The following is a 25,102-nucleotide window of genomic DNA, read 5'->3' on the forward strand; positions in this document are numbered from 1 at the left end:
AGTTGTTTCGACACTTTTACTATTCATTTATGGAAAAATTGTTGATTGTACATTTTACAAATTTTATTATATACTTTTTCTACTTAACTGCACATTTTATATATCTTTCACCCCTTTCGTGGGGCCATGAAGTTGCTTACAAGTCCATCACCTCTTTCATATCTTATTTTATGTACACCGTGTTCATTATACAACATTTGTAGCCTACACCTTAAACATTTAGACTTAAACCATCTATTATGAAGTTAATGTGTATCATGAATTGGAATTAACTTAAGTAATGAGTTTTTCTATCGTTCCCAGCAAAATTTAATTCCTAACTCAAGTATTTGCTTGGGATTCAAGAGAGGAGAGGGTTGAGAGTCTTTGGCTTATAATGGGCCTCCAATGAGTGAGGACCTTGTGCGAGCGAGGCCAACACAGAGGATTTCTTCGTGTCTTAAAAAAAAAATGACGATGTATCACACTTTCTATTAATCAGAATCATGCTGTTACAATTTTCGTACCGAAGTTATCATTGAACTTGATATCTGGTGTTATTGTTAGTTTATTGACCAATGAAACTACACAAAGATGTATAAATATTATAGAGTCCTCAAACGATGAATAATGCTTCCACAAAGAAGATTCCAAGACATGTTTGCCGTGAGGCGAATAGATGTACATATTGCTAGCCCGATTGGAGGAGTTGCTTAAGAGAAGTTGCGCATAATCTATGGTGCACTCAGCACTCCTCATAAGGTTTCAAAAAACTGCTGCAGAAGACAGAAAATATAGCCAAGGAGACACCACCTGGTGTAAGTAGATTTCAGTCACACTCCGAAATCCGAATCCCCTTCTATGTGTTCTCTCTTGGACTAATTCTGTTCAAATTGAACAGGTCGGTTCGACACGAACAATGCTGAGCACCACACAAAATTACTGAACTTCAAATTATGTAGAGTGACTAGCACTAAAGCAACCAGCAGCAGGTGAACAAATTTTTTGCAACTGAGTTCGAGTATCCAACAAAAGCAGCCTATTTCTTGGGCAAGTTTGCGTGTATTAATATTTTTTCCGAGCTCTGTAATAGATTTAATCTTATTTACTCAATCGAGAAAAAGAAGATATGTTGAATTCAGCATATACAGTTATCATACAAGTGGAAAAGAAATTAGTAAAAATTGAATGGTAAACTACAATGCTGGAGTTCGAGCAGCTTTCCCTGGAAAGTGGAAGCCTCCTGTGCTTGAAAAATCAGCTGGAAGCATATTTCGATATTTCAAATACATATATATCTTATAGATCGGATTTATTGGTGTTCACGTTATCCTCGTAACCTGCATCATTTTGATGAAACAAGCTTAGCATAAATTATCATTTAGATTTATTGTTACTGTTCTTCTCAACATGCCAAGTTCATTAGCTTAAAGTGCCAGGAAGAACACCTTTTGAAGCTTACATGCTCAAACAGTTGCAGCTTTAAGTGAAAGAAAGTCCGAGATCTGGTTGGTGTAAAAATCTGGCTGGATAGAATTGTTGGGGCTTTGAAGTGTTTCCAAACTAGTCACACCTTTATTACAGATAGATCATGAAGATATAGTTATGTAATGCATAGAAGAATCGACAATTTTGCATAAGACGACTGCACATGACAGTTACCTGATAGAACAAGAAGTGTTTTGCAGCCACCATTCTGTCCGAACAGTATGTCAGTATCCAGTCTGTCCCCAACCATACATATCTGGGACTTGGAAATACCAAACCTATCATTTGAGATGATCAAAGTGGTTAGTATTAGACATGTGAGAATCTGGACTTATGATATGCTTGCTCCAGATTCGAAGTGTATACCCTTATGCGAGGATTTTCTGGTGAAAGCTTTACATGGATGAATGTAATTTAGTGCAATGAAAAGTACATGAACCACATGAATAAAGCATCTTCAGAGAAAATGCCTCGTAAAATAGATAACTAGAAAAAAAAAAAGAGAGAATGTGGGTCACATACTTGTTTGCGACATATTCCATCATAAAAGTAGAGGGCTTCCCTACAACAACGGGCTCTCGCTGAGTAGATCCACAAAGAGCTCCAACCATTGAACCACCACCTGATATAAAAAGCAAGGAAGCAAGACTACCGTTAATTCTGCAGGCCATAGGATGTAGAGGACATGTCGAACAAAGTTTTACTGTGGTGACTCTTATAACACCAAAGATTCAAAGCCATGCACCCTATATTCCTAGTAAAGTGTATGTAAGAGTATGTGTATGCTGTATGCATTATCAAGTGATTGGAGAAAGGTAAACCTGCCCACTCCTGAGCATCTGTAAGATGAGTAACGGCATCACGATTTGTAGCAATAAAGAGACACCCAGGATTTTCACGGATACATAGTGTTCCATACCTGAAGACAATGAAAAGAAAAGATACTAGATTAAAAGGTACTGCTTAGTACTCCCTCCGTTTCATTTTAATCTACATACTTTGATATTTTACACTATTCACAAATTTCACTTTGACCATCATTTGTGATTTATACGTGGATGAAAACATAGTCATGTGGGATCTTGTTAGATTCATCATAACATGTATTTTATTAATATGTACTTTTTATAATTTTTACAAATACAAAACTAAAGATATATGTCCTCAAAGTTTTGCATTGACATGCATGAAAAGTGTAATGTGTAGATTATAATGAAACGGAGGGAGTAGCAAGCAACATTGCTATAAGGAGGACCAAAGCTGCATTAGCCATTGATAAGTGCCAGGGATGATATCTTGGACTTTGTGCTATGTAAGACAGTAGTAAGCTCTTGATATAGTTACTGAAAGTCCAAAGCTCTTGATAAATGCTGCCTTAAACTCGAATTTAAACAATACAAACAAACAAGCATAAGTTTGGAACTTGGGAGCATTATGTCTCTGGGTATCTAGAGCTCCAACTAACCAAGTTTCTCAGAGATTCCAGGTAATACCATGCTGATCTGAAGTTCCCGGTCAATCATACTGATGTAAAGTTTCGAGTCTATCATACTAATTATTTGGTAGTCCTTTATGTCCTACATTTAAGAGCAACTCAGGGTGAGATGACGAGTAAATATCTCTTTGGTAACCACTTCTGATTAATAAACAGCTTTGTTACATGGATAAAGTAACGTAAATCACTTTCTACTTCCTAGGCGAAGCACGGTAATTATTTCCAAGATGAAAGAATTCTTTTTTAAAGAAAACCACCGACTCAGTTGGTATTCACTCAGAGTTAACAAGAGCTAAAATTCCAGGAGAGTTTTCAAGCTGTACAGGAAGATAGGCAGTGTGTCTCAGATGTTCTCCTAGCTTCTATTTTTCACATTTCACCACTTTATTTTACCCCTGTTGACATGGGGATTGGCCAGAAAAGTTGATATCTGATAACTCTAGAAAGTAGAAGTAATAATTAAAAGCAACTTACTGGACTTTGTAGTAATTAAAGTATCGATCAAATCCAACCACAACTGCACCAACCTACAATGGTTGAAGAAGTGATGTATAAGCAAGACATCAAGGATAAAGAAACAAATTTAACCACAATTGTGAATACAAAACTATGGTCACGATAAAGTTCCAGAGAAAGTCTGGAAGAAAGGTCTTACATTTTCATCATGCTCCATCAGATAACCAGGCTTCAGTTCTATTTTTTTACTGCCATCTTCCTGCACAAGAAAAATACAGATATAACTGTGATTTTCACATCCATGAGGAATGATGATGAACATACAAACAAGACTTGATAAGCACATGACAAGCATGTTGCACGTTTTATCATCTTTAATGCAGATTTTTGAAAAAGTTCTTCTATAAAGCAGTAGATGCATCATGGGTACAAGAAGTAGTGTCTCTTTTCTGAAAAAGCAAGGTCACTCCGTCCTCCAATAACATAAAGCATAAGTTAAAAGTACAATCTTTGATGCAAACCTAGTGCAGGGCCAACTTTGACAAGTAATAAGGGAAATCTTGTATAAACAAGTACCAAAAACCTCATCCTTTGTGACTGTTGTTTTTGTCTCATAAATGATAAGGAAGAAAGTTCAGTCTTCAATCCTGACTTACAGACCTAGTACATGGTGAACTTTGACAATAACAAAAGTTAACGAACAAACTGTCAGAAATCTGAAACTTATGCGACTATGTTGCATTTATCTCATATTAAAGTTAGATAACAAGATGAAGACTTTGCCTGTAGAGCTTCTACACTAGCTCAATAGATAGCTCATTCTGTCATTTGATTTCCCAAAGCATAACATATTAGATTCACATATGTTACTTGGAATAACATGAACTTTTACACTGCATAGGCTGTTCAGCATGTTATCCAATGTCCGCAAATTTACGCTATAAAGAAAGGATAAATATACCGGACCACCAAGGTGTTGAAATCCAGCAAGCTCTAGCTCCTTCAAGATGCCATCCTCGCCTATTACATAAACCTGTGAAGCAATAATTTTCAATAAGCGTAATAACTTAAAGTGATTGATTATAAGAAGGAAACTATTGGTAAATTGTAAAGTCATGAGCCATGACCCTCGTATGTACAAAATGAAACAAAAACCATACAACGGAGATGGTTCAAATAACATCCCCAGCAAACTTGATCGGACCTATACTGTACTTTGTGATATATAGCCAAATCTAGTCCTTAAGTCTTCAGAAACAAATCAAAGATGTCACCACAGAGTTGAATTGAAATCTACCTAAAGACTCCTCAATCTCAGGCCTCTGTTAATGACATATTCAAGTCACATCAGTTCTTATAATTTGGCAAATACCACTATCTCATTGCAGAAAGCTAGAAGTCATCTCAGAGGCATACCTTCTTATCTTTCGGGAAATCAATTGATTTGAGGTATGCTGCAGCAGCAAAAGATGATGCAAAAATTTCCTCCTGAAAGAAGAGTGTCATGAATTAGGAATACAAATTCACAAAAAGTTGAACCATCCAACCGAGAACTAACCTCATTGACACTAAGCCCAAGTGACTCGAACTTTTTTCCATATTGCTTCCTAGACTTGGTTGAGTTGTTGGTCACAAAAACCAGTCGTTTTCCCTGTAGAAGGAGAAAAGTTATTGAGTGTGCTAAGAAAATGTAAAAAGAACTGTTCTTCCTCAAACTCGCAGAATATTCCTGTAATCCAAAGCAAGTAGATAAATTACTGCTCAGGGCCAGGCGTAACAATTGAAATCTACAAACCTTTGACCGCAGCATATCAAGTGTTTCTGGGACTCCATCAATTAGTTTATCCCCTTTCCATATAACACCTACACACACAGAGATGTGTTATCATCTTTCACAAGAAGCTCATTTTTGTTAATCTATCAATTGCTTTCTTAACATCTTTCATAATAAGCTCATGAAGGAGTAGAAGATCTAGACCGTTTATAAAAGAAAGTGAAGTTCCATCATACAACAAACCAACAATGGTAGAACTCCCCAATTTTATAAGGTAATTAATACCTGTTCTCTCTTTCAAAGTCAGACAACTGATACACGAACACATATAAGGATCCATGTTTCAGCATCCCTCCCCCAACCAGAAAAAAAAAAAAATCTAAACAGAAAAGGAAGAAAAGGTATCAGGAACATTGACCATCTAATACTGAGACCAATGCCTTAAATATTAGCATAAATCTAAATTCTTTGACAATCAACTTATGTTGTATATACCTCTTCTCTTACGCTATCCATGATGCACACTATACGTCTATAAGATAGTGTTTAACAATATATACTTTCTCCATTTCTAAATACTTGACACAATCTTACTTACTTATAAACTAGCATGAAACTCACACTCTGATTCCTCAGCTAAGTTCCGATTTCCAAATCAAGCTATCTTGAAGAGAAAAGGTACCACTAATCATTCACGGAGTCTAATAAAGTGACCACCATGGCATACTTTATGTCTCAACCTTTAATTTATTTGCATACACTGAAAACGAATTTAATACCCATGCTAATATGCTATGAAGAAAACTATTTACTTTAGGATGCAATTTAGCAATCCTAAGTCTCATAAAACACCGTCTTACCATGATTTATGGTAAGACGTGGGTAACTTGTTGTCCTCAAGAGATCACTTATAATACAAGTGACCCCTTTATGACACGGGGTGACCCATTATCTAAGAGTAACCCCTTTCATTTACAAAGTGACCTCTTACGGAACAAAATGAGATAGATTTACACTAAATTTTATGGTAAGACTGTCTTACGCGAGACTTACTAATTTAGCAATAAGATAATACGTATTAGTATTCGACATTCAACCATTAATCTTACAAAAATACCTAAAAGAGTACTGATCTAGCATTGTTGCCCCCTCCTACTCTAAACACCCCAACATATTACTTACCTATCCAATCCTAATCAAATAAGTCCGCAAATGTCACCTAGTTTAGTTGATATAATCGAAGATTTTACTCGAACCGCAAATCATATAATTGTAATAAAGAAACAAAATTCATAGCATAATAATTTTCCCTCAAAACATTAAGAAAAGAACAATAATGGAGATGAATCTTATGGTCATACCATCGCAGTCGAAAATGAAAGTCTCAACAGAATCAATTAGCTCGTCAGGATTCTTCAATTGCTGAGCTGAAGCACGAGGGGAGAAATTCTTCGCCATTCTATTACTGTTAAACTTTCTATTGTTGTAGCATTTGAGGGATAGAAAATGGAGAGATTGGCGGGAAAAATAGGAGAGATTTCTAGGTTTGACGACGAAATTGGAAGAAATTAGGGTTTTGGAAAGAGAATTTGGGGCTAGAGAAATAGCTGCTCTGCTACTACAGCTACTAGTAGTTTTCAGCATCTTCTCTGAGCAACAAAAACACCCACACAATGAATGATGATTCTGAGTTGATGTCAGAAGACGGTTTTTGTGGCCGTTAAGTTTTTTGGAAAAAAAGGCGGGGTGTGTGTTGGTGATTTGGTTTAATGTGAGTGGCTAGTGTTTGTTATATCCTTTGAGAGTGTGGGTCCTCTAGTCTCTACCACATCTATGTTGTCCATGGAGTAACCAAGCTCGCTTGGTAGAGGTGATGGGAAATTCACCTTGTAACTTTAAGGTAATAAGTTTGAATTTCATTACCTATTTGTCTTTGCAAGTATGGATTTTCTTATATCCCTTACTCTCAAGCGTCGACTTGTGTAGCTGGGTTGACTGACCTGCGATAGGTGTTGGTTATACTACCTCTGTTTTTTTTGGTTGACTTGTTTTCATTGGACACACATGTCAGTATACTATTTTAAACTTTTATATCTCTAAGTATCAATAAGAAAAAATTACAAAAAATTTGATATTATGAAAATATACTTGAGACGAATGTGACAATATCTCATATGACTATATTTATCCTTAAGTACAAATCACAAAAGATAGTCAAAGTTACACATGTGAATAGTATCAAAAGTCAAAACGGATCATCCAAAAAACAAAATAAGTAGGCTATAGGCTATAGCAGGTTTATAAGGACATGTTCGTCATTGTTTTATGTTAAGATTTGATGATTAGACACGGATAATTATGAAATTAATTTATAATAGCGTTGTTCCTTTGTTCTGGTAGTGTTGAGAGGTTGATAATAACTTGTAAATTTACTAATCTATCTTTATTAGTACTCAATATTCTTTAGTATAGCAACAACATTTTCCTATATGATACAAAAATCACAAAAGAGTTGACAATGAAGTGCAAAAATCAAATTTCAAAGAAGACTGAAAATTGGCTATCCAATCCGCTATCTTATTTGCCTCTTTGTAGACATGTTTGAGCTGGAAGGAGTCAAACTGATTAAGAAGCGATTACATAGCTTTGGTGATTAAATGGATTTGCCAAGAAGCGTTCTAGATGTTGTTTAACACACTCATGCATGACTAGTAGGTTATCATGTTCAATGTGTATATGCTTTGCATCGTTTTGGAGGGCAAGGATGATGCCCTTTTGAAGAACCGTGACCTATGCTATAACTTGGAGCCTAACCAAGGTTGTGATTTTGACCCATTATCATATGATCGTGGTGGTTGCGCAAGATAAATCCTGCAACCGCAAAGTTGTTCTTAACGGATCCATCGAAGTTGAGCTTAATAATTTGAGGAGGAGGAGGAACCCAATCGACGTGGATGATCGACTGAGGAGGAAGAGTGGCGGCAAGGGGTACCTGCGAGATGACAAGAATCAAGCGCGACCCGAAGGTCCCACTCATTAGAAAGAAATTTAACTTTAAAATTTATTCTATGAAGATTGAAGGTCTCGTTAATGAAAATAGTATTGTTCCTCCTTCTATATGGACTATATCATAGAGACAAATTTAGCCATGATGGGTTTGCGGTTTTTCAAAGCTTGAAGCAAATTTAAAACAAAGTTTCCCCGTTATGAAAATTAAGCCAGGAGCGAGTCTTCCAGAGATTTCAGAGTTGTTTAACCAATGTACATTGATTAAATAGGTGATCAATAGATTCATTATGACTCCGGCATAACGGACACAAAGAAGTTAGGGAGATTTTCTTTTTAAAAAGAATGTCTCTGACGCATAGGGTTTTATGACAAATTTGCCATATGAGGATTTGAAGCTTTGGCAGAATATATTGCTTCCAAATCCATTTGAAGACCCATTTATTTTTTTGTGGATCCAGGTTTGCGTTAGCCTAAACTCTTTTATATAGTGTATATACACTTTATCTCTGGTTACGTAATACAACAAGTTATTTTCTCCTATTTTCATCTTTGTCTTAAGTTTAACAAATTGTGAAGCAGAGCTTCATGTCGTGGGTAAATAATCTAACTGAAGTAACACTTTTGATGTAGCTAAATAGACTAACTGAGGGCTTATTGATTCTCGTTTGTTGTTTTTAATTTTCAGTTTGGAAACAAATAAAATATAGAAATAAAAAAATGTAATTTTGAGTTTTCTGTTAGTACTTTGCAGAATAACTAATTTAGAATCCCTTTGAGACCATGTGCGTGAGACTCAAATCTACCTCACTCTAATAAATATATTACTAATTCGCACAAACTTTACATTGTTGATTTAATTGAGTGTAAATCTTTTACTCATTTGAGTTAAGCTTCGTCCAACAAACGTTGATTCATTTGTAGTTAACTTATGAACTTCATTAAAAAAATGATTCGCAAGTTTTTCCCATCTTACATCGAAAAACTTAAAGGATTATTTAAAACTTAGTAGAATTGATACTTCTAAAAATTTAATATTATACTCCACTTGTTTTTACTAATTTACCTGTATTCCTTTTTGTGATGTTCCTTATTAGTTACTTACCCATTTATTTTATTTCTATTTTTTGAATGAGTTCACTAACTTTTCATGGCACACACATTCAATTTTAATATAAATTATTTTTTCTCTTTCTTTCTTTGTCCCGCAATACTATTTTTCCTAAAAGCATGTGCAAAATAAATGGGTAAACTAATAAAGATCGAAGGAAGTACAAAGTATCGTCCCCTAGAAAAGTGAAGTGTGTGATTGAGAAAAGTGAGGTATAGGATTAAAAAAAAGGAAAGATAGAAATTACCCTTTCCGACATAGTTTAGGCTATAATTCAAGAAACTTGTTTCATCCCCTAAAAAAAAAAAAGTCACTTCTTATGTCAAATTAGATTAAAACAATGGTATTGGCCCTGTTTGGCACGAGCGTTAGCGGTTAGTGATTTGACAACATTAAAACGCTAATTAAGAAAATTATGAGTGTTTGGTAAGGTAGTGGTTATGGTAGCGGGTAGCAATTGGAATAGATTATGAGTAGCGGTTGTGGAACGTTACTACAAGTAACATATGAGATTAGCGGTCTAGCAAATAAACACTATATAATAGCATAAGGTAGAATTATTAACCAATGTTTTTTATTTCTTTTTCCTTTTAATGTTTAATAATTGTTTTATTTGATGGCAATTTAATGTTTATTCTGCAATAGCAGAGATGTAATTTAAATATTTATGTTAAAGATAAGATATTTTACAAGTATTTTAGTAAAATTGGTAATATATATTTTTCAAGGTTGAATATTTTCTTAGATTTGTACATTTTTTTGAGCAGCTAAAAAGTCGTATACTCCTTTTGGTGTAACTTCTTTGAAAAAATAAATCTTGAATTTAATTATTGAACGAACATATAAAATTGTTGTAGTTCATCTCATACTAGAATAAATGTATTTTATTATCTTTTACAATTTCAACAACTACTTTTGCCAAACACTTCTAATTAAACAACTAATTTAATCGTTGATCGCTGACAGCTAGCAGCTACCCCCAACAACTTCATATGTTCGTTCAATAGTTAAATAATTTCCGTAGGCCGTAATTATCACCTTTTTTAACAGGCGCGTCTTGCTGATGTTTAATTTTAACCAATCAGTTTGATTATTTATGATTAATAAATTGGATAAGAAATCATATTTTAAAAGTATAAATCAACATATAATTAAAAGTTTTTTTTTGTCAGTAACGTATAATTAAAAGTTAAACTTTATTTTAAAGTGAAATTTTATTAATAGAAAGTCAAACGACATCCAAGATAGATATTAAAGAGAAATAAAATATAATCAAATGAAAATGATTTTTTTTGCATTTATTATTATTATTATTATTATTATTATTATTATTTTAATAAATATAACACTTCTTATTTATAGAGTATTTATTTTGAGATGGAGAAAATATTTCTTTTCTAATAGAAAAAAGAAAAAAAAAAATAGAAACCACCGACCTTATAAAATCAAAATTACCAAATGTACATGAGCTATCACTAAGTCAACCGCTTAAAGTTTTGAATCTCAAATTACTATAATTTCTCACTCATCTGATACTTTCTTTTCACCTACAAAAAAAAAAAAAAGCAACAGAAATAGTCATCTCTCTCTCTCTCACAAAAAAAAAAAAAAAAAACTCCCTAAAAATCCTCGTTACCTACCAACAACTCCGACTTCAAACCCCCAAACTCGTCCGAGTCAACTCAGCCATGGGAGGACCTTCGAGAGCTCCGTCAATCGGTGAAGCAGAAGACGACGACACAGTTTTAGCGAACTCGGAGTTCTTAGCTCGGCAAGAAGTATTAGAAAGGCGAGCGCGTCGACTGAGGCGACTCGCTAAGTGTTACAGAGCTCATTATTGGTTGTTAATGGAAGATGTTCGGCGAAAACATCGAGAGTTTTACTGGAAGTATGGGAAAAGTCCTTACAGAATAGAAGAAGAAGATGATGTTGATGAGAGAGAAAACGGTGTCGTATCTGTGAATGTGAATAACAATCTGCGTATTAATTGTGGTAATTTGGATAGTAGTAGAAGTAAATTAGGGTTAGGGTTTGGTGGAAGTTACAGTACGTGTTCTGTTACTAAGTGTGTAAGGAAAGCTATGGCGTTAACGAAGTATTGTGTGGAACATATATTGTTGGATACGAAGCAAATGCTCTACAAAAGATGCATTTATCCGCAGAAGAGGTCTTTTCTTTTCTATCTTGTTTTAACGATTTATTGATTATATGTTTATATGTTTGGAGTTTGATTAATTGATTTTGTTAGGGATTGGTTTGCTTTCGTGGTTGTTGTTGTTGTTGTTGTCGTTTTCGTGACGGATTAATACGTTTGTAGATGGTGTTGCATTGCCGTGCTAGTTTATCAATTGTATAACTTTCAGTTAGATTTCTTTGAATTGATTGCAGGATTAACGTTTTGTGGTTGGAAATGTTATTGGTTGGAATTCAAGTAGCACACAATTATAAGGTGGCTGATGTTTGTTGGTGATTGTCTTGTTTGTTCAAGGAATTAATGGTAGTGTCGAGATTTAGGGAGCGTTTGGTTCACCTGTTTTTCTTGAAGTTATTTGGAATAATGTGAACTTGGTAGACTTGAAACTTACTTTCTCTTCAAAAAAGTTAAAATAAAATTGGAACTTACTTTTTTAAATTGAAGAGAAGCACCCCTTAAGATTACATGAACATGTACTGTAAAATGTAAATATACTCATCTTGTCATCAATGATGTGTCCTAAAATAGAGAAGGGATGTAGAGACAGACAAATAAAAGGGAGGAAACTAGAGTTTCTTTTTCTAGGAATAGGAAGGATTTGAAAAGAATGGGAAGGAATAGAAAGGAACTTATGCTATTAGCTTTCTTTTCATCCAAATTCAGCCGATCTTGGATGAAAATTGCAAGTGACAGTTCTATAAAGGGAGGCTTGCATGAAGAAAAGTTGCTTATTCCATTCCTTTCTTTTCTTTCCATCTAGTTTCTTTGAACTTAGCAAGTTGTTAATGTATCTTTAGCATGCTTGACTGTGAAATCTATGAGAAATGATCTAATCTAGGCATCTAGATGCTCTAAGGTCATTGGTTGGCATAGGTTTCCTTTTCCTACAGGCATTTCAAAGGCTCTCCTTGTAACAAAGTTGTGGGAGGTGCACTGAGATCTTTTGTGGTGACAATGGGAAGTTAGTGGCTTTAAAGTAGAAAAGTTATAATTAGAGGGAGTCTATGAGGTTTAAAGCTATAATATAAATAGAGATAGGGTTTTGAGCCCAAGTTTGAAAGGAATTAAGGGGTACAGAGACAATTATCTGGCAGGCCGTGCACACATTGAAGAAAATTGACAACCATGAAGAATCTTTCTGAGATTAGGAAGTTGAATCCAGCAGAGTTTAGAGGGCTTTTTCGAGTGCAGTTCAGGATTTATATGAGAAATAAGTAGTAATGTAAATACTGTAATTCATGTTTCTTATTCCCGCTTTTATACTTTCTTTGTTAGTTTTTTCCAATGAACTTTGGCTACTTTTCTTAATTTTTGGTTGGGACAATAGTGGTGGTTCCCCATAATTAATTTTAGTACGGGACAATCTTTTGGGGACATCCCAAAAGGAAATTGGGTAAACTAAAGGTCATGTAGGGAGTACCTAATATTGAAACTGATCAAGTATAGCACTGTTTGGTATCTCTTAATAAGCCTTTTTGGGGTGTTATGTGTAAGAGGTATATGAACAAGGAAATATAGGATAAGATTGTCTTGGCTATATATTAATGGATGGGAGAAGCATTTTTCCATAGTAGTCTTGAAGGGCTAGTATTAGTCTTGTCATTGGCATTAGAAATTTAGCTAGTTTCCTAAATACTTTTCCCAAAGACATAATACTTCATTACGAACTTGAGATTTTGATTGTGGTAGTTTCCGGCGGGACCTTTTGTTTTAGGAGTACCAGGGTTATGTTGGATCAATCAAGCATGTTTGACATTTCTTTTTTGATCAAAACAATATACATAGAGATCTCTATCATGGCATTGCACATGGGTTTTCTTATATTTTATGTAAAATACCACCTTCATTTCTAGATAATGGACGACATTTGACTTTGATGATCAAAACTTTTGCTTTTGGTATATGCTTCTATCAGAGAATAAAATAGAGGAACAATAGATTACAACTTAGTATCTATAATTTCCTAAGAGGAGAAAGGAAGCCAAGACAACGCCTTCACTTTCTTTCTTCCTTTATGTAACCTTCATTTATTACTGTTTTATTCGGTGATAGGAAATTGATAAGGTTTGATCAAAAAAGTCAAATGTGGTCTATTGTTTTGAAACAAATGAAATACTAGCTTTGCTTTTGTTGGGTGATGGAGTAATAGCTTCATACAAAAGCAAACTTGTTTTCATTGGCTGGAGACAGTGGACCGAAAAGCCTCTAAGGATGTCGCTTCATCGTTGAAAGTAAACCTATGGTTGTTATATTGTATAGATAGCGCTATTAAGAATTCCGTACAATGGATCCTAGGTTAGTGCACCATGTACAAGAATCTTGGGTTATTAGTGACTAGTCCTTTTGGTCTGTATCATTCTTCTTTATTGCTTCCGCTCTGACTAACAAGTAAAGCAGAGAAATTGGCAAAGATTGATGGAGAAATCGTGCTGATCTAACAGTGAGTGTAGGGAGAAGCACATAGATTGCTCAACTCATCATCTGGATGGTGTTTATTGTCAATCTCCATTGGCAATTCTAGTTCCAGATCCATGTCCAATTTTGTATGGTTACTTAATTAAAATTAGCTGTTGTAGGAATTATGGCACACAGGCCTCACACTGGCAAGTTTGTCTCACTTTTAACTTAACACTGAGGCATTAAGGGTATTTCAATATCAACAGCTAGGTAAGGTTAATTTTGCCTTTTTTCTGCATGTTGTGGAAAAATATGCATGTGCAGCTTATATGAACTTACATTTCTCAATTTGTTATGGATCTGTAAAGGTTTGAAATGTCACCATGTGTTTTCTTTGTGTTTCCAGTACTTTTTGCAAACATGGAATGCCAGCCAGCAGGTGTTTCTGTGCTTTATAGATGTTGAATAAGACTTCGTGTTCTCGATATGTTTTGAGATTGTCATAGTGTGTGCAACATCAACTTCTTAGACCTAGTTTTTCTCTGGGTGGTATGTAGCTATTGTGCAGTTTAATTTCTGCGGGTAATGTTCAGTTACAATCTGCTGATGCTAAGTTCTGTTACAGTTTCGTACCCCACTTTTTTTGGCTGAATAATTTGTTTGGGGCAAAGTTTATGTGCAAAATATTGGTATTTCCTCTTCCTAGTGTTGGATCATTTCGTTTTGCTGATGTTGCTACCACTCCAACAGAGTAGAGGCTGGGCAGGACGAGAAGGTTCTTTATGGTGGGTCCCTTCCCTGTGGCAAGGCTATACTAAAATCTATCAAGCCTTCTTTCTGCCAAAATCATGCCACGTCAACTAAGAGGCACATCAGCAGTGCTCTGAAAAAGGGTGGTGTTTCTAATACCTTATCTACGAAGCTTGTTTCCAAGTTCCATTTCCATCTTGTGATAAAAGAATATGTTCACCTGATTCAATCTAAGAGAAGAGCTAGTGCAAGCTGAAATGTAGATAGTATTTCAGTAAAAATGGCGGTACTTGAATACCTTTATCTCCACATTCTATCAGTATCAGCATTTCAACAGTATGTTAGATTGATCAAGATGCATAACTTGGTCAGGAAATACGGGGCTCGGCAGTCGGCACTGCTACACCAGAGAAGACTCGTACTGGCTGGAGGTAGATGCTCAGTGTTAGTTTGTTCTCCCATTTATCCCTAGTGTCTATAATGATTTTGTTCTTTTATTCTTTTCTTTTGACGTGTTATCTCGTTGTCCGGGAACTGAACCTGGTAGCAGCCTAGCAGGTGAAATCACTGGACTAATCAGTCAGTGTTGTGCAGGAGCTCTGCCTGTTCTAGGAGATATGTTGAGTATATAATTGCTGTATAGGACATTTTTCTACAAATCATTAGCTAAGTTTTGGTACTTCTAATTTCAACTTCTGTAATTATTGGTTAATAATATTCATGAGAATTAGTGCTACCACTACCACCACATACTACTTGTTCAATTCATCAGGAGATGGTATCTGATACGTCTAGGAATAGTGTTTTCCATAGTTTGGAATCTGATACTTTCTCTAGAAATTGTTTCTACACGTTTTTATTAGAGATATATATAATATCATTTGTTAAATTTTAGAATGGGAGTGGTGTATATTGCATAATGGAAATATGCTGTTTGCAACTTGATTTATGACTGAACTAGTTATTAGGTTCGAGCTATGTCCCGGGTAAGAAAAAATTTCATTTATTAATATAATACTTTATGATAATAATACTAAATACAACTAAGCCTAGTGGTTAAGACTTTACTATATGTACTTGAGGTTTTGGGATCAAACCCTATACTATGCAATTTCTAATTTTTTTAATTGTATATGGATTACATGAACTAAAATTTTCTAGGAAGAGCGTTATGTGTCACAGTTTCCTGTTTATGCACGTTTTTTAATATATTTGTATAGTTGAGATTTAGTTTGAATTTACAAGTAACTACACTTTGTTTTACACTACATAAATTTTAAAGTAAAATCGTTGAAATATGAAGATGTATTAGACTTTTTTTAAAATCTTAAATACAAACTTTATGATTTAAAAGGAGATAAGGGGTTGAGATTTATCCCAACTCACAAGAAAAAGCAAGTTATAGACTACACATTGAGAATTTGACCTAAAAGTAAAAATTAAGTGGCTTGAAGGTACCTTTGAGCGAGCGTCTCCCCCATGATCGTGTAGCTTGGGCGTTCGCAAAAGATGGTCATTTTCAGTGAAGACGGCCTACATGGTAGGCAAATCTGGAAATCTCGATCTTTTTCAGCGAGCTTGGGTCACAATCTGGGATTTGCAAGTATCTCCAAAGGTGCGATATTTTTTGTGGAAAATTTGCTCCAACTCTCTGCCGGTTCGTGCCATTTTAAAGCATAGACATATTATCTCAGATGACACTTGCCCTTTGTGTTTAGAGGGGCCCGAAACTATATCACATGCATTGCTTCATTGTTCGAAGGTGAGAGAAGTTTGGGAGATGGCTGGCCTCACGAGCAAACTACCGAATGGGGATGGAGCGAGCTGGCTGGATTCGTGGGATGAGTGGCAAGAGGTGGAGAAGGATTCTCTGGTGGCATTGAGTTATGTCGCATACTACGTGTGGCATAGGCGAAACAAGGTGGTCTTTGAAGATTGGTGTCGGCCAAATGAGCAAGTGGCAGCCCTTGCTATGCGAGCTGTAGCAGACTTCAACGAGTACTCACAGCACATTTATGGTAGCGTGGCTAGGCAGAATGCAAGGAGTTCGAAAGTGTGGCAGCCCCCTCCAGCAGGGTGTGTCAAATTGAATGTGGATGCCTCGATTGGTGATGATGGGTGGGTGGGTATGGGTGTTGTTGCTCGTAATGATGTAGGAGAAGTTTTGTTTGCGGCTACTCGAAGGGTGAAGGCATGGAGGCCGGTTGAAGTGGCGGAAGGGAAAGCTCTTTGTCTTGCAATTAAGCTAGCTCGGAGTCATGACTTGCAGAATGTCATTTTTGAGACAGATTGTCTTACTATCACAAACAGGTTGTCTAGAGGTGCACTCTTTTTTTTTCTGATTTAGATGTTGTGCTTGAGGATGCTCTTTTCTTTAGTAGGGATTTTTTTTTCCGTTAAGTGGTCTCATGTGCTACGGGATGGTAATTATGTTGCCCATCACCTAGCTAGATTTATTCCTTTTGGTGTTGAACAACGTTGGAAACATCATTGTCCTGCGGAGGTGACCCCTTATGTACTTATGGACACTATGTCCATTGATTAATATATTGCACCTATTGTTTTCCCCTCAAAAAAAAAAAAAAAAAAGTGGCTTGAAGGTGAGAGCTCTAGGCCTCTTATTATTTGAGGTTTTTTTTTTTAAAAAAAGAGTTACTATAAACAAATGGAATAATATAATTTATATAAATATATTAAAAGGCGTTCACCTCAAGTTTATTTACTAAAGTTTTAACCACTCGATCAAGTTGTATTTAGTGTTAAAATTTTAAAGTACAATATTAATAAAAGAAATTTGTATTTTGATAAAATTTAATTTTTGTTTTTGTGATTTTTTTATAAAAATTCATATATACTCAATCAGACAATAAAAGACGTGTTTTTAATAGAATAGATAGATTTGATTTTATTCATGTGATTTATATATATATATATATATATATATATATTTATCATGTTACTTTTTTATATAAGGAATATGACATTATTTTTTTTTGTTGTTGTTCATGTTGTTTTTTTTATTATCTGAGTCCTATACCCAAAAAAGTTAATTAGGCATGGGCGGTAGTAGTTCATTAACATCATAAATTTGTGCCATGAGTAAATTTGAGTTGTTGGACTTTTTTCATAAAAATGCAGCATTTTTGAAGATTTTAACTAACTAATCTTGTTCCTGTCAATATAAAAAAAAAAACTAATTTTTCTATCAAAATCGGTTAAGAAGTACTCCCTCTGTTTTTTTTTATCTTTCTCACTTAGAATCTTGACACTATTCATGCATAGAGAGAATCTTCTCAAATGTTCTCAATTTATAAGAAAAAAACATAGTCATGTGGGGTCTTGTTTGATTCGTCTCAATTAGTACTTTATTAAAATTCAATCGTTATAATTTTTACTAATATATAATGAAAGATATTTAAGTTTTAAAACGTACATTGGCAAACGTGCAAAATCAAAGTAGGAATGATAAAAAAAAACAGATGAAGTATCTTGTCAAATCCTCAAATAGTGTCACATCATGTATGCAGATTTTAAGGATAGTTAGGTGGCCTAAAAAGTTTTTGCATAGAGAGTTTCCTATTGATTTTTAATTTTTACACTTGTTTTTCAAAACATTGTCAATTTGTCATTTATTAGATTCAGAGTTTATTAACCATACTCACTTTAGAGAATATTTATAGTACACCTGGGTGTACCATGCTCATGGACTCATGGTACACTCAAGACTATTTTATCCAAATGAACAAAATGAGCGACTAAGCAAATGAACAAAATAAATAAATGAGCAAATGAGCAAACATTTCTACTCATTTAAGAAAATGAACAAACACTTTTATTACAAAATGAGCAAAATGAGCAAATGAGTAAGTGAGCGAAATGTCCATATGAGCAAATTTGGTGTCAAATGAGCACCTGAAGTTCTAATTTACTACAAAAATACCCCTGAGTGTACCATGCTCATGGTACACCCGGGTGTACCATGAGTGAACTCCTCACTTTATATATCATCCTGTATTAAATATCTATCATATAAAACTTAAGTACTTCTTCCTTTTTTTTTTTTAATGAAACATTTTCTTTTTACGTAACACAACGCGCTTATATAATCTTTAATATCTTTAGTTGGGTACACGAAAAAAATATTAAAAAGTTATAATTTGATAGTATGTATCGAAACTATGTTTTTCTCTATATAATAACGATAAATTGGATTCAAAATTGATCAATAAATAGTGTTATTTCACTAAATATTTCATTTAGAACAGAACGGAGTAAGTATTTAAAAAAAATATATAATCAAATCTTATAATTCAAAATTTTCCTTTGTTGTTTTCTAATTGCAACATTTTAGCTCTCACTCTCAAGCTTTTAATACACATGTTCATAATCTCAATAAAATAAAGTACTAAGATTCAGACACATGACCTCAAAAATGCAATATTAGATTTTAACCATTAATCCGCTATGATATCATTGCTTAATGTCTCAAACTAAAACATAATAAAGTCTTATACTTACATGTAATTATAAAAACATGTAGACAAGCTTTTTGATCTTTAACCCTTCTATTAAGTAATAACATTTTCTTACCTCCTATACAAAAAAAAAAACATTCTCTTACCAAAATTTTATTAAAATTGTTATTTTTATCCCCAATTACTCAGAAGTTTTTTTTGAACAACTTATCATGCCATAAAACCCATTTACTAATCTCTCACTACAAAAAAAATTACGAAAAACTAATATTATCAATTATGAAATTTATGAATAAATACATGTGATAATTATAATTGACTTGGGACATCATTTAAGCAAGAACTAGTTATTAGGCCCGGGCTATGCCCCGGGTAAGAACAAATTTCATTTATTAATAGAATATTTTATGATAATAACACTAAATACAATTTAGTGGTTACTGTAAGATTTTAGTATATGTACTTGAGTTCTCGGGATCAAACCCCTATACTACGCAATTTCTATATTTAAACTGTCAAAAAAGAAAATAAATTTTCAATATAGATTTGGAGTAAATAATTGATCTTACCTAACTCTCCCTACTATTTATTGTCTTTATTTGTTGCACACTCCTCCTAGTATTGGTCAATCAGATTTTTCAGCACAACTCAATATCAAATTCTCTTCTTTCAAAAAAAAAAAATATCAATTTTCCAAATTTTCTGTCTCCTTCCACAACAGACACGTACCCATTTTCCCTATTTTAATTTTTAATTATCATATTATTATTAGCATTATTATATTTATTATCTTATATTATATAATATTATGAATGTAATTAAAATAAAAAGGAACTTTAAAGATTATTCCTTGATTCTAAAACCCTTTCTTTCTTCCCCTTTTCCCAATTCCCTCTTCTCAAAAGATCTACAAATTTTCATCACTCACTGTAAAAAAACCTCAGCCGCCTCTTTCATTTCGCCATTGATAGATCTTCAAGCTCCATTAATGGCGTCTTCAATGGCACAACTCCGTTACTCTCCTTTATCATCATCATCATCATCATCTCGTCAATTTTCTCTCTCCTCCATTAATCGGATTAATTCAATCTCATTCCCTCTGAATCAATCTTTGAATCTCCAATCAAAATCCGCCACGTCAGATCATCTCCTTCACCTTTGCTTCTCCTCCAACAATGGCGGAAATGGCGGCGCAGGATCCATCGGCGGAAGTGGCGGTGGTGGTGGTGGTGGTTGGAGTGGTGGAGATTCATCGGAAAATAGCGACGAAAATTCATCCATTTGGGAGAAATTAGGGTTAATTGGGGTATTTATCAAAGGATGGAAATCTAGGGTTTCCGCTGATCCTCAATTTCCATTCAAAGTTTTAATGGAAGAACTTGTTGGTGTGAGTTCTTGCGTAATTGGTGATATGGCATCTAGACCTAATTTTGGTTTGAATGAACTTGATTTTGTTTTCTCCACATTAGTCGTGGGTTCGATTCTTAACTTTGTGTTAATGTATCTTTTAGCTCCTACTGCAGCTTCTTCAGCTTCTTCACTTCCTTCAATTTTCGCCGGGTGCCCGAATAGTCACATGTTTGAGCCCGGATCATTTGGGCTTATGGCCCGTTGTGGTACATTTGTGTATAAGGGGGCCCTTTTTGCTGCTGTGGGCTTTGCTGCTGGGCTTGTTGGTACAGCTATATCAAATGGGCTGATCATGGTGAGGAAGAAGATGGACCCGGGTTTCGAAACCCCGAATAAGCCGCCTCCTCCAGTTTTGAATGCAGTAACTTGGGCACTTCATATGGGATTGAGTAGTAATTTTAGGTACCAGACATTGAATGGTGCTGAGTATTTCTTAGAGAGGGCGATTTCGCCTGTTATGTTTAAGTCATCTGTGGTTGTATTGAGGTGCTTGAACAATGTACTTGGTGGGATGTCGTTTGTTGTTTTGGCTCGATTAACCGGGTCTCAGAGCGTTAAACCACCGGAGGTGTCTGAGGTCGTTGGTGTATTGGATGATGGGTCGTTGCAGGCCGAGGAGAAGGAGAAGGAGAAGGAGAAGTTGGTGGCGAATTAGTCGACTTATATGGTGGTAATTTGATTGCTAATCACACACACTATATTAGCAATTTAACACAGTTGGGTGTGGAAATGAGGGAGTCAATGACATTATTGTTAGTGACTTTGTGTATGTGTTTGTGTTTGTCTATGACATTTTTATTTTTTTTGCTTTGTTTTGTGTTGGGAGTACTTGTTAGTAGAATGAACTTGGGGTTTTGGTTAGCTTTATGGTAGATCTTCTGTTAGAAGAAACAATAAACAATAATGTAGTAGTCTATAGTCTCTAGTATAAATTAACTGAGCTTGGTTTTATGTCGTGGAGGATTTTACTATCTGAGCAATAATGTATTATTGATAACAATTTTAGTTCATGATTTTGCTTGATAGAATGTAATAGTCCAATGAAAGAATCAGTCTTCATGAAATATTGTTGCAATCTGACTTGAGAATATTCTGTAAGTTCTGTCAAATTAAGATAAAAATTGATTCAGAACTGCAAGTACTCTTTAATTTTACTGCTGAGTTGACAGCCATTAGATTCAGATTGTATCTACTTGTCAGTGCTCTAGAGTTTATGAGTTGCCCGGACGATGTCCCTTTGCTTGTGTTGTGTACACACAACACATTTTATGCACCTGAGTCGATTACCGATAACGTTGCACTGGATCTGTTGCACGCATTACTTGTAAGCGTGTGGTGAACATGAAACCTATACGAAAAGTAGGGGTTGCGCAAAGGATCAGTTTGCATCCTCTCGATCTTCCCATTTCGTGCACCAGGCTGAGTGCCCGGAATGTTGCTCTGGATCTGTTGTGTGCATGACTTGCAAACTTGTAACGAAAACGCAGTCCTCCTAAGGATTGCACAAAGGATTGATTTGCATCCTCCTGTGAATTATTTCATGCACCCGACTCTTGACTATCCAAAACGTTACTCCAGATTGTCGCAGATGCATCGTTCCACGCGTGAATAATAGGGGGTTGGAAAAAGGATTACTTTGCATTCTCTCAGAAATCATTTCATGCGCCCTGCACGGCTGCACCGAGTACCCGAAACGGTGCGCTTACAATACGTTGCGGGCACAACACACAATCGTTTGATGGACTAGCAGTTGCGCGGTGCACCACGCACAGAAAGTAGGGGCTTGTGTGCAAGGATTACTTTGTATCCCCTCATAAGCTTAGTCTTTTTGGCCGTCATTAATTTGTCTTGTGGTTGGTGTTTGTCAACTTCCTGCATACTCTTTGAGTTGGACAATTGGTCAATTTTGAGTGAAGTGATTATATTGCTTTCTTCACGTCATATGAAAGCTGATATTTTTTTTTTCTAATCTGAGTTATATGGAGCAAACAAAAATCTATCAATTCATTCTAGTTTTGGCATACCTAAAATTTTGGATTTTCTCTATGTATTCACTATCCGCTATACCCCTCTATCAATCTATTCAATCTAATTCCCTATCCGAATTAAATAGCATAAACCTTGCAAATTTTTTTAGGAAAAAGCTAAATGCAGTCCTAAGGGCTACATGTAAGAAGCTAAAAATAGAAAAAACAAGCATTAAATGATCATTTATTATAGCATAACCCTTTAATTAATGCTGAATGTTGGTGTTTTTTTGGAGTTTAGATTTACTGTCATTGTTCTTTCTAACAATTGTATTTGCTATATCATACTTCCTCCGATCTTTATTAGTTTACCCGTATCTTTATTGGGATGTCGTTTTTTTATTACGAGTATGTATTTGCATCGGGAGTTGTGTTTTTCGGAATTATGGTTTCCTTAAAAAATAAGTTTCACGTCCAATTTTCAATCCCATTTCACATGCTCACCCAACCTATGAGATTGAAGGAACAATAAATGAGGGTATCAAAAATCTATGTGAAAAGATGGAGAGAAATAGAGTACAAAGGGAAAAGGGGTTTTTCTACGTTATACCCTTGTATTTTTTCAATTTCTACGTTGTACCCCAAGCTTTTCAAAATTCCACACAGTACCCTTAAACTTACCTTTTTCAACGAACAATGCCCCTACCACTGATTATACATCATTAATTTCGTCTATTTTTTTATATTCTGGTAGTTAGAATCTAATTAGTGAATAACCTTCTAAAGGTTAAACTATGTATATGTTAAATTAGTTCCAATAAATTCAAAAAAAATAAATGAAATTAATGACATATAATCAGCAGTTTGGCCATCGTGCATTAAAAAAAGGTAAGTTTGAGGGTACCGTGTAGAATTTTTTAAAAGTTGGGGTAAAACATAGAAATTGAAGAAACACAAGGGTATAACGTAGAAAAACCCAAAAAATTTTATCTACCCAGTGGGTCAACAACCCACTACTAATAGAAATAAATAAATAGTGGAATCCAACATATCAGTTTTAATAGTTTTTTAATGTTCTATTTCTAATGGGTTAACTACACCGGGTAGATCTAGCATTGTCCAGTAAAAAGTGGGGGGACACTTTGTCTACCCACCGGGTAATTTACCCATTAGAGATAGACATTAATAATTAGTGGAGTCCAACTCAGCATGATTAATTATATTTTAATTCTCTATTTCTAATGGGTAGTCTACCTAGTGGATAGATGTAGCAATCTTCTAAAAAGTGATATTCAAAAATAAAAATAAAGAAAATAGAAATAATATTTTGAGATACCCAAAATAAAATACAGGAGAATTATAAAATAAGATGGAGGGAGTAATTTGTAATTATATACGTCATGAAATGATATACCTAAACATCAACTACATCCCAAGCCAAAAAAAAAAAAAAGCCAAAATGGAGATCCTTGTATGAAAAGAGGGTGATTTTGTCAAGTTTTCACTCGATTGGTGGACAGAGGAGAAGTATCAACAATCTATTAACTTTGATTTCACTTTTATTGATAGACACAAGGTTTGGTAGCATAGGCAGATTATATGGTGCTTTCAGATTATTGAGTGCTTTTAAGAGATCTGACAACAATCTTATGTGAAAGACGAATGTTCTTATCATTATATCTTTTTTATCCGATTGTTTTTTCATTGACAATTTGGAGTATAAAATGTTAAGATTTAAAAATACATTGAAATGAATCTACCAAAACCAATATAATTATTCATCAAACATAAATAAAAAAATAAGTATATTACCAACAACCATATCTTTTAGAGTTAGTCTTGTAAGAGACCGCATACTTTTAAATTAAAATTAGGCAATGATAAGCCCAATATGAAAAGGAGAATTAGCCCAATAGTAACTAAGTTAATTTCTTTCGGTGACTAGTTTAATCCATTTAGTTACTAGGTCTACTTTTATTTTAAAATTAGATCGTCTCTTTTAATAATTTTTGTATCTTTTAAGAGCAAAAGTTAAACTTTATTTGAATGGAATGTTTAGATCACACAAAGAACTTTTGATTATATTATCATGTAATTATATTGGATCTCGTTAGATTTGTTTCAATATAGGTTTAAAATATTAACATTATATACCTCAACAAATCAATAGTTAAAGTTTGCTTCAATAAATCAATAGCCAAGTGACCAAGTCAAACATTTAAAAAAATAAAAGGGAATTCCTAATGGTTCGACTTTTTCATTAGTGGCCCTAAGTTTTTTTTTATTCTCACTGACAACCCTTAATTATTGTTTTATTTCCAAATGTGACCTTATAGAGTAAAAAACCATTAGTTTCATTAGCTTTTCATTAGAGTAAATGTATCGGCTTGCGTGTTTGAAAATTGACTAGGTTTGCATGCTGCAAATATTGCTCAGTTAAAGTTTTAGGGCTCTTTTTTGCCCTTAATTGTCAAATTTAATGTCTAAATAGGTTTTCATGCCTCAAATTTGGTTGGCTAACAAGGAATTGAGTGTCATTTGGTCCTTAAGGATCAAATTAGACGTAAAAATTGTCAAAAAGAAGACCGAAAGCACCTTAT

The 25,102-nt window shown here is 34.5% G+C and overlaps 3 protein-coding genes across 10 annotated transcripts; 2 read left to right on the forward strand and 1 right to left on the reverse strand.

The window, feature by feature from the left end:
- Positions 1-1,062: 1,062 nt before the first annotated feature.
- On the reverse strand, positions 1,063-6,936 carry LOC104890185 (phosphoglycolate phosphatase 1A, chloroplastic). 2 transcript variants are annotated; one of them, XM_010675576.4, is made up of 12 exons: positions 6,554-6,936; positions 5,214-5,281; positions 4,977-5,069; positions 4,835-4,906; positions 4,380-4,451; positions 3,618-3,677; positions 3,437-3,489; positions 2,289-2,386; positions 1,990-2,089; positions 1,642-1,745; positions 1,442-1,552; positions 1,063-1,319 (listed from the first exon to the last, which is right to left on the reverse strand). In XM_010675576.4, the coding sequence occupies exons 1-11, from the start codon at positions 6,834-6,836 to the stop codon at positions 1,446-1,448; spliced, it is 1,110 nt and encodes a 369-aa protein (XP_010673878.1). In that variant the 5' UTR covers positions 6,837-6,936; the 3' UTR covers positions 1,063-1,319; positions 1,442-1,445. The 2 variants fall into 2 exon arrangements, with proteins under 2 accessions (XP_010673878.1, XP_010673877.1); XM_010675575.4 differs by having other exon boundaries at positions 1,428-1,552.
- A 3,678-nt stretch (positions 6,937-10,614) lies between these two features.
- On the forward strand, positions 10,615-17,252 carry LOC104890183 (hypothetical protein). 7 transcript variants are annotated; one of them, XM_048643618.2, is made up of 4 exons: positions 10,615-11,476; positions 14,651-14,936; positions 15,023-15,081; positions 16,095-17,252. In XM_048643618.2, the coding sequence occupies exon 4, from the start codon at positions 16,188-16,190 to the stop codon at positions 16,995-16,997; it is 810 nt and encodes a 269-aa protein (XP_048499575.1). In that variant the 5' UTR covers positions 10,615-11,476; positions 14,651-14,936; positions 15,023-15,081; positions 16,095-16,187; the 3' UTR covers positions 16,998-17,252. The 7 variants fall into 7 exon arrangements, with proteins under 7 accessions (XP_048499575.1, XP_048499573.1, XP_048499576.1 ...); XM_048643619.2 differs by having other exon boundaries at positions 10,624-11,476; positions 14,651-15,081; positions 16,095-16,265; positions 16,369-17,252; XM_057394505.1 differs by having other exon boundaries at positions 10,624-11,476; positions 14,651-15,081; positions 16,095-16,265; positions 16,413-17,252.
- Positions 17,253-19,962: 2,710 nt separating this feature from the next.
- On the forward strand, positions 19,963-21,545 carry LOC104890182 (hypothetical protein). Its single transcript, XM_010675571.4, has one exon. It carries the CDS (start codon positions 20,114-20,116, stop codon positions 21,188-21,190), a length of 1,077 nt encoding a protein of 358 aa, XP_010673873.1. The 5' UTR covers positions 19,963-20,113; the 3' UTR covers positions 21,191-21,545.
- Positions 21,546-25,102: the final 3,557 nt, after the last annotated feature.

Source organism: Beta vulgaris, chromosome 4 (assembly GCF_026745355.1).
Source record: "Beta vulgaris subsp. vulgaris cultivar EL10 chromosome 4, EL10.2, whole genome shotgun sequence".
Lineage (NCBI taxonomy): Eukaryota > Viridiplantae > Streptophyta > Magnoliopsida > Caryophyllales > Amaranthaceae > Beta > Beta vulgaris.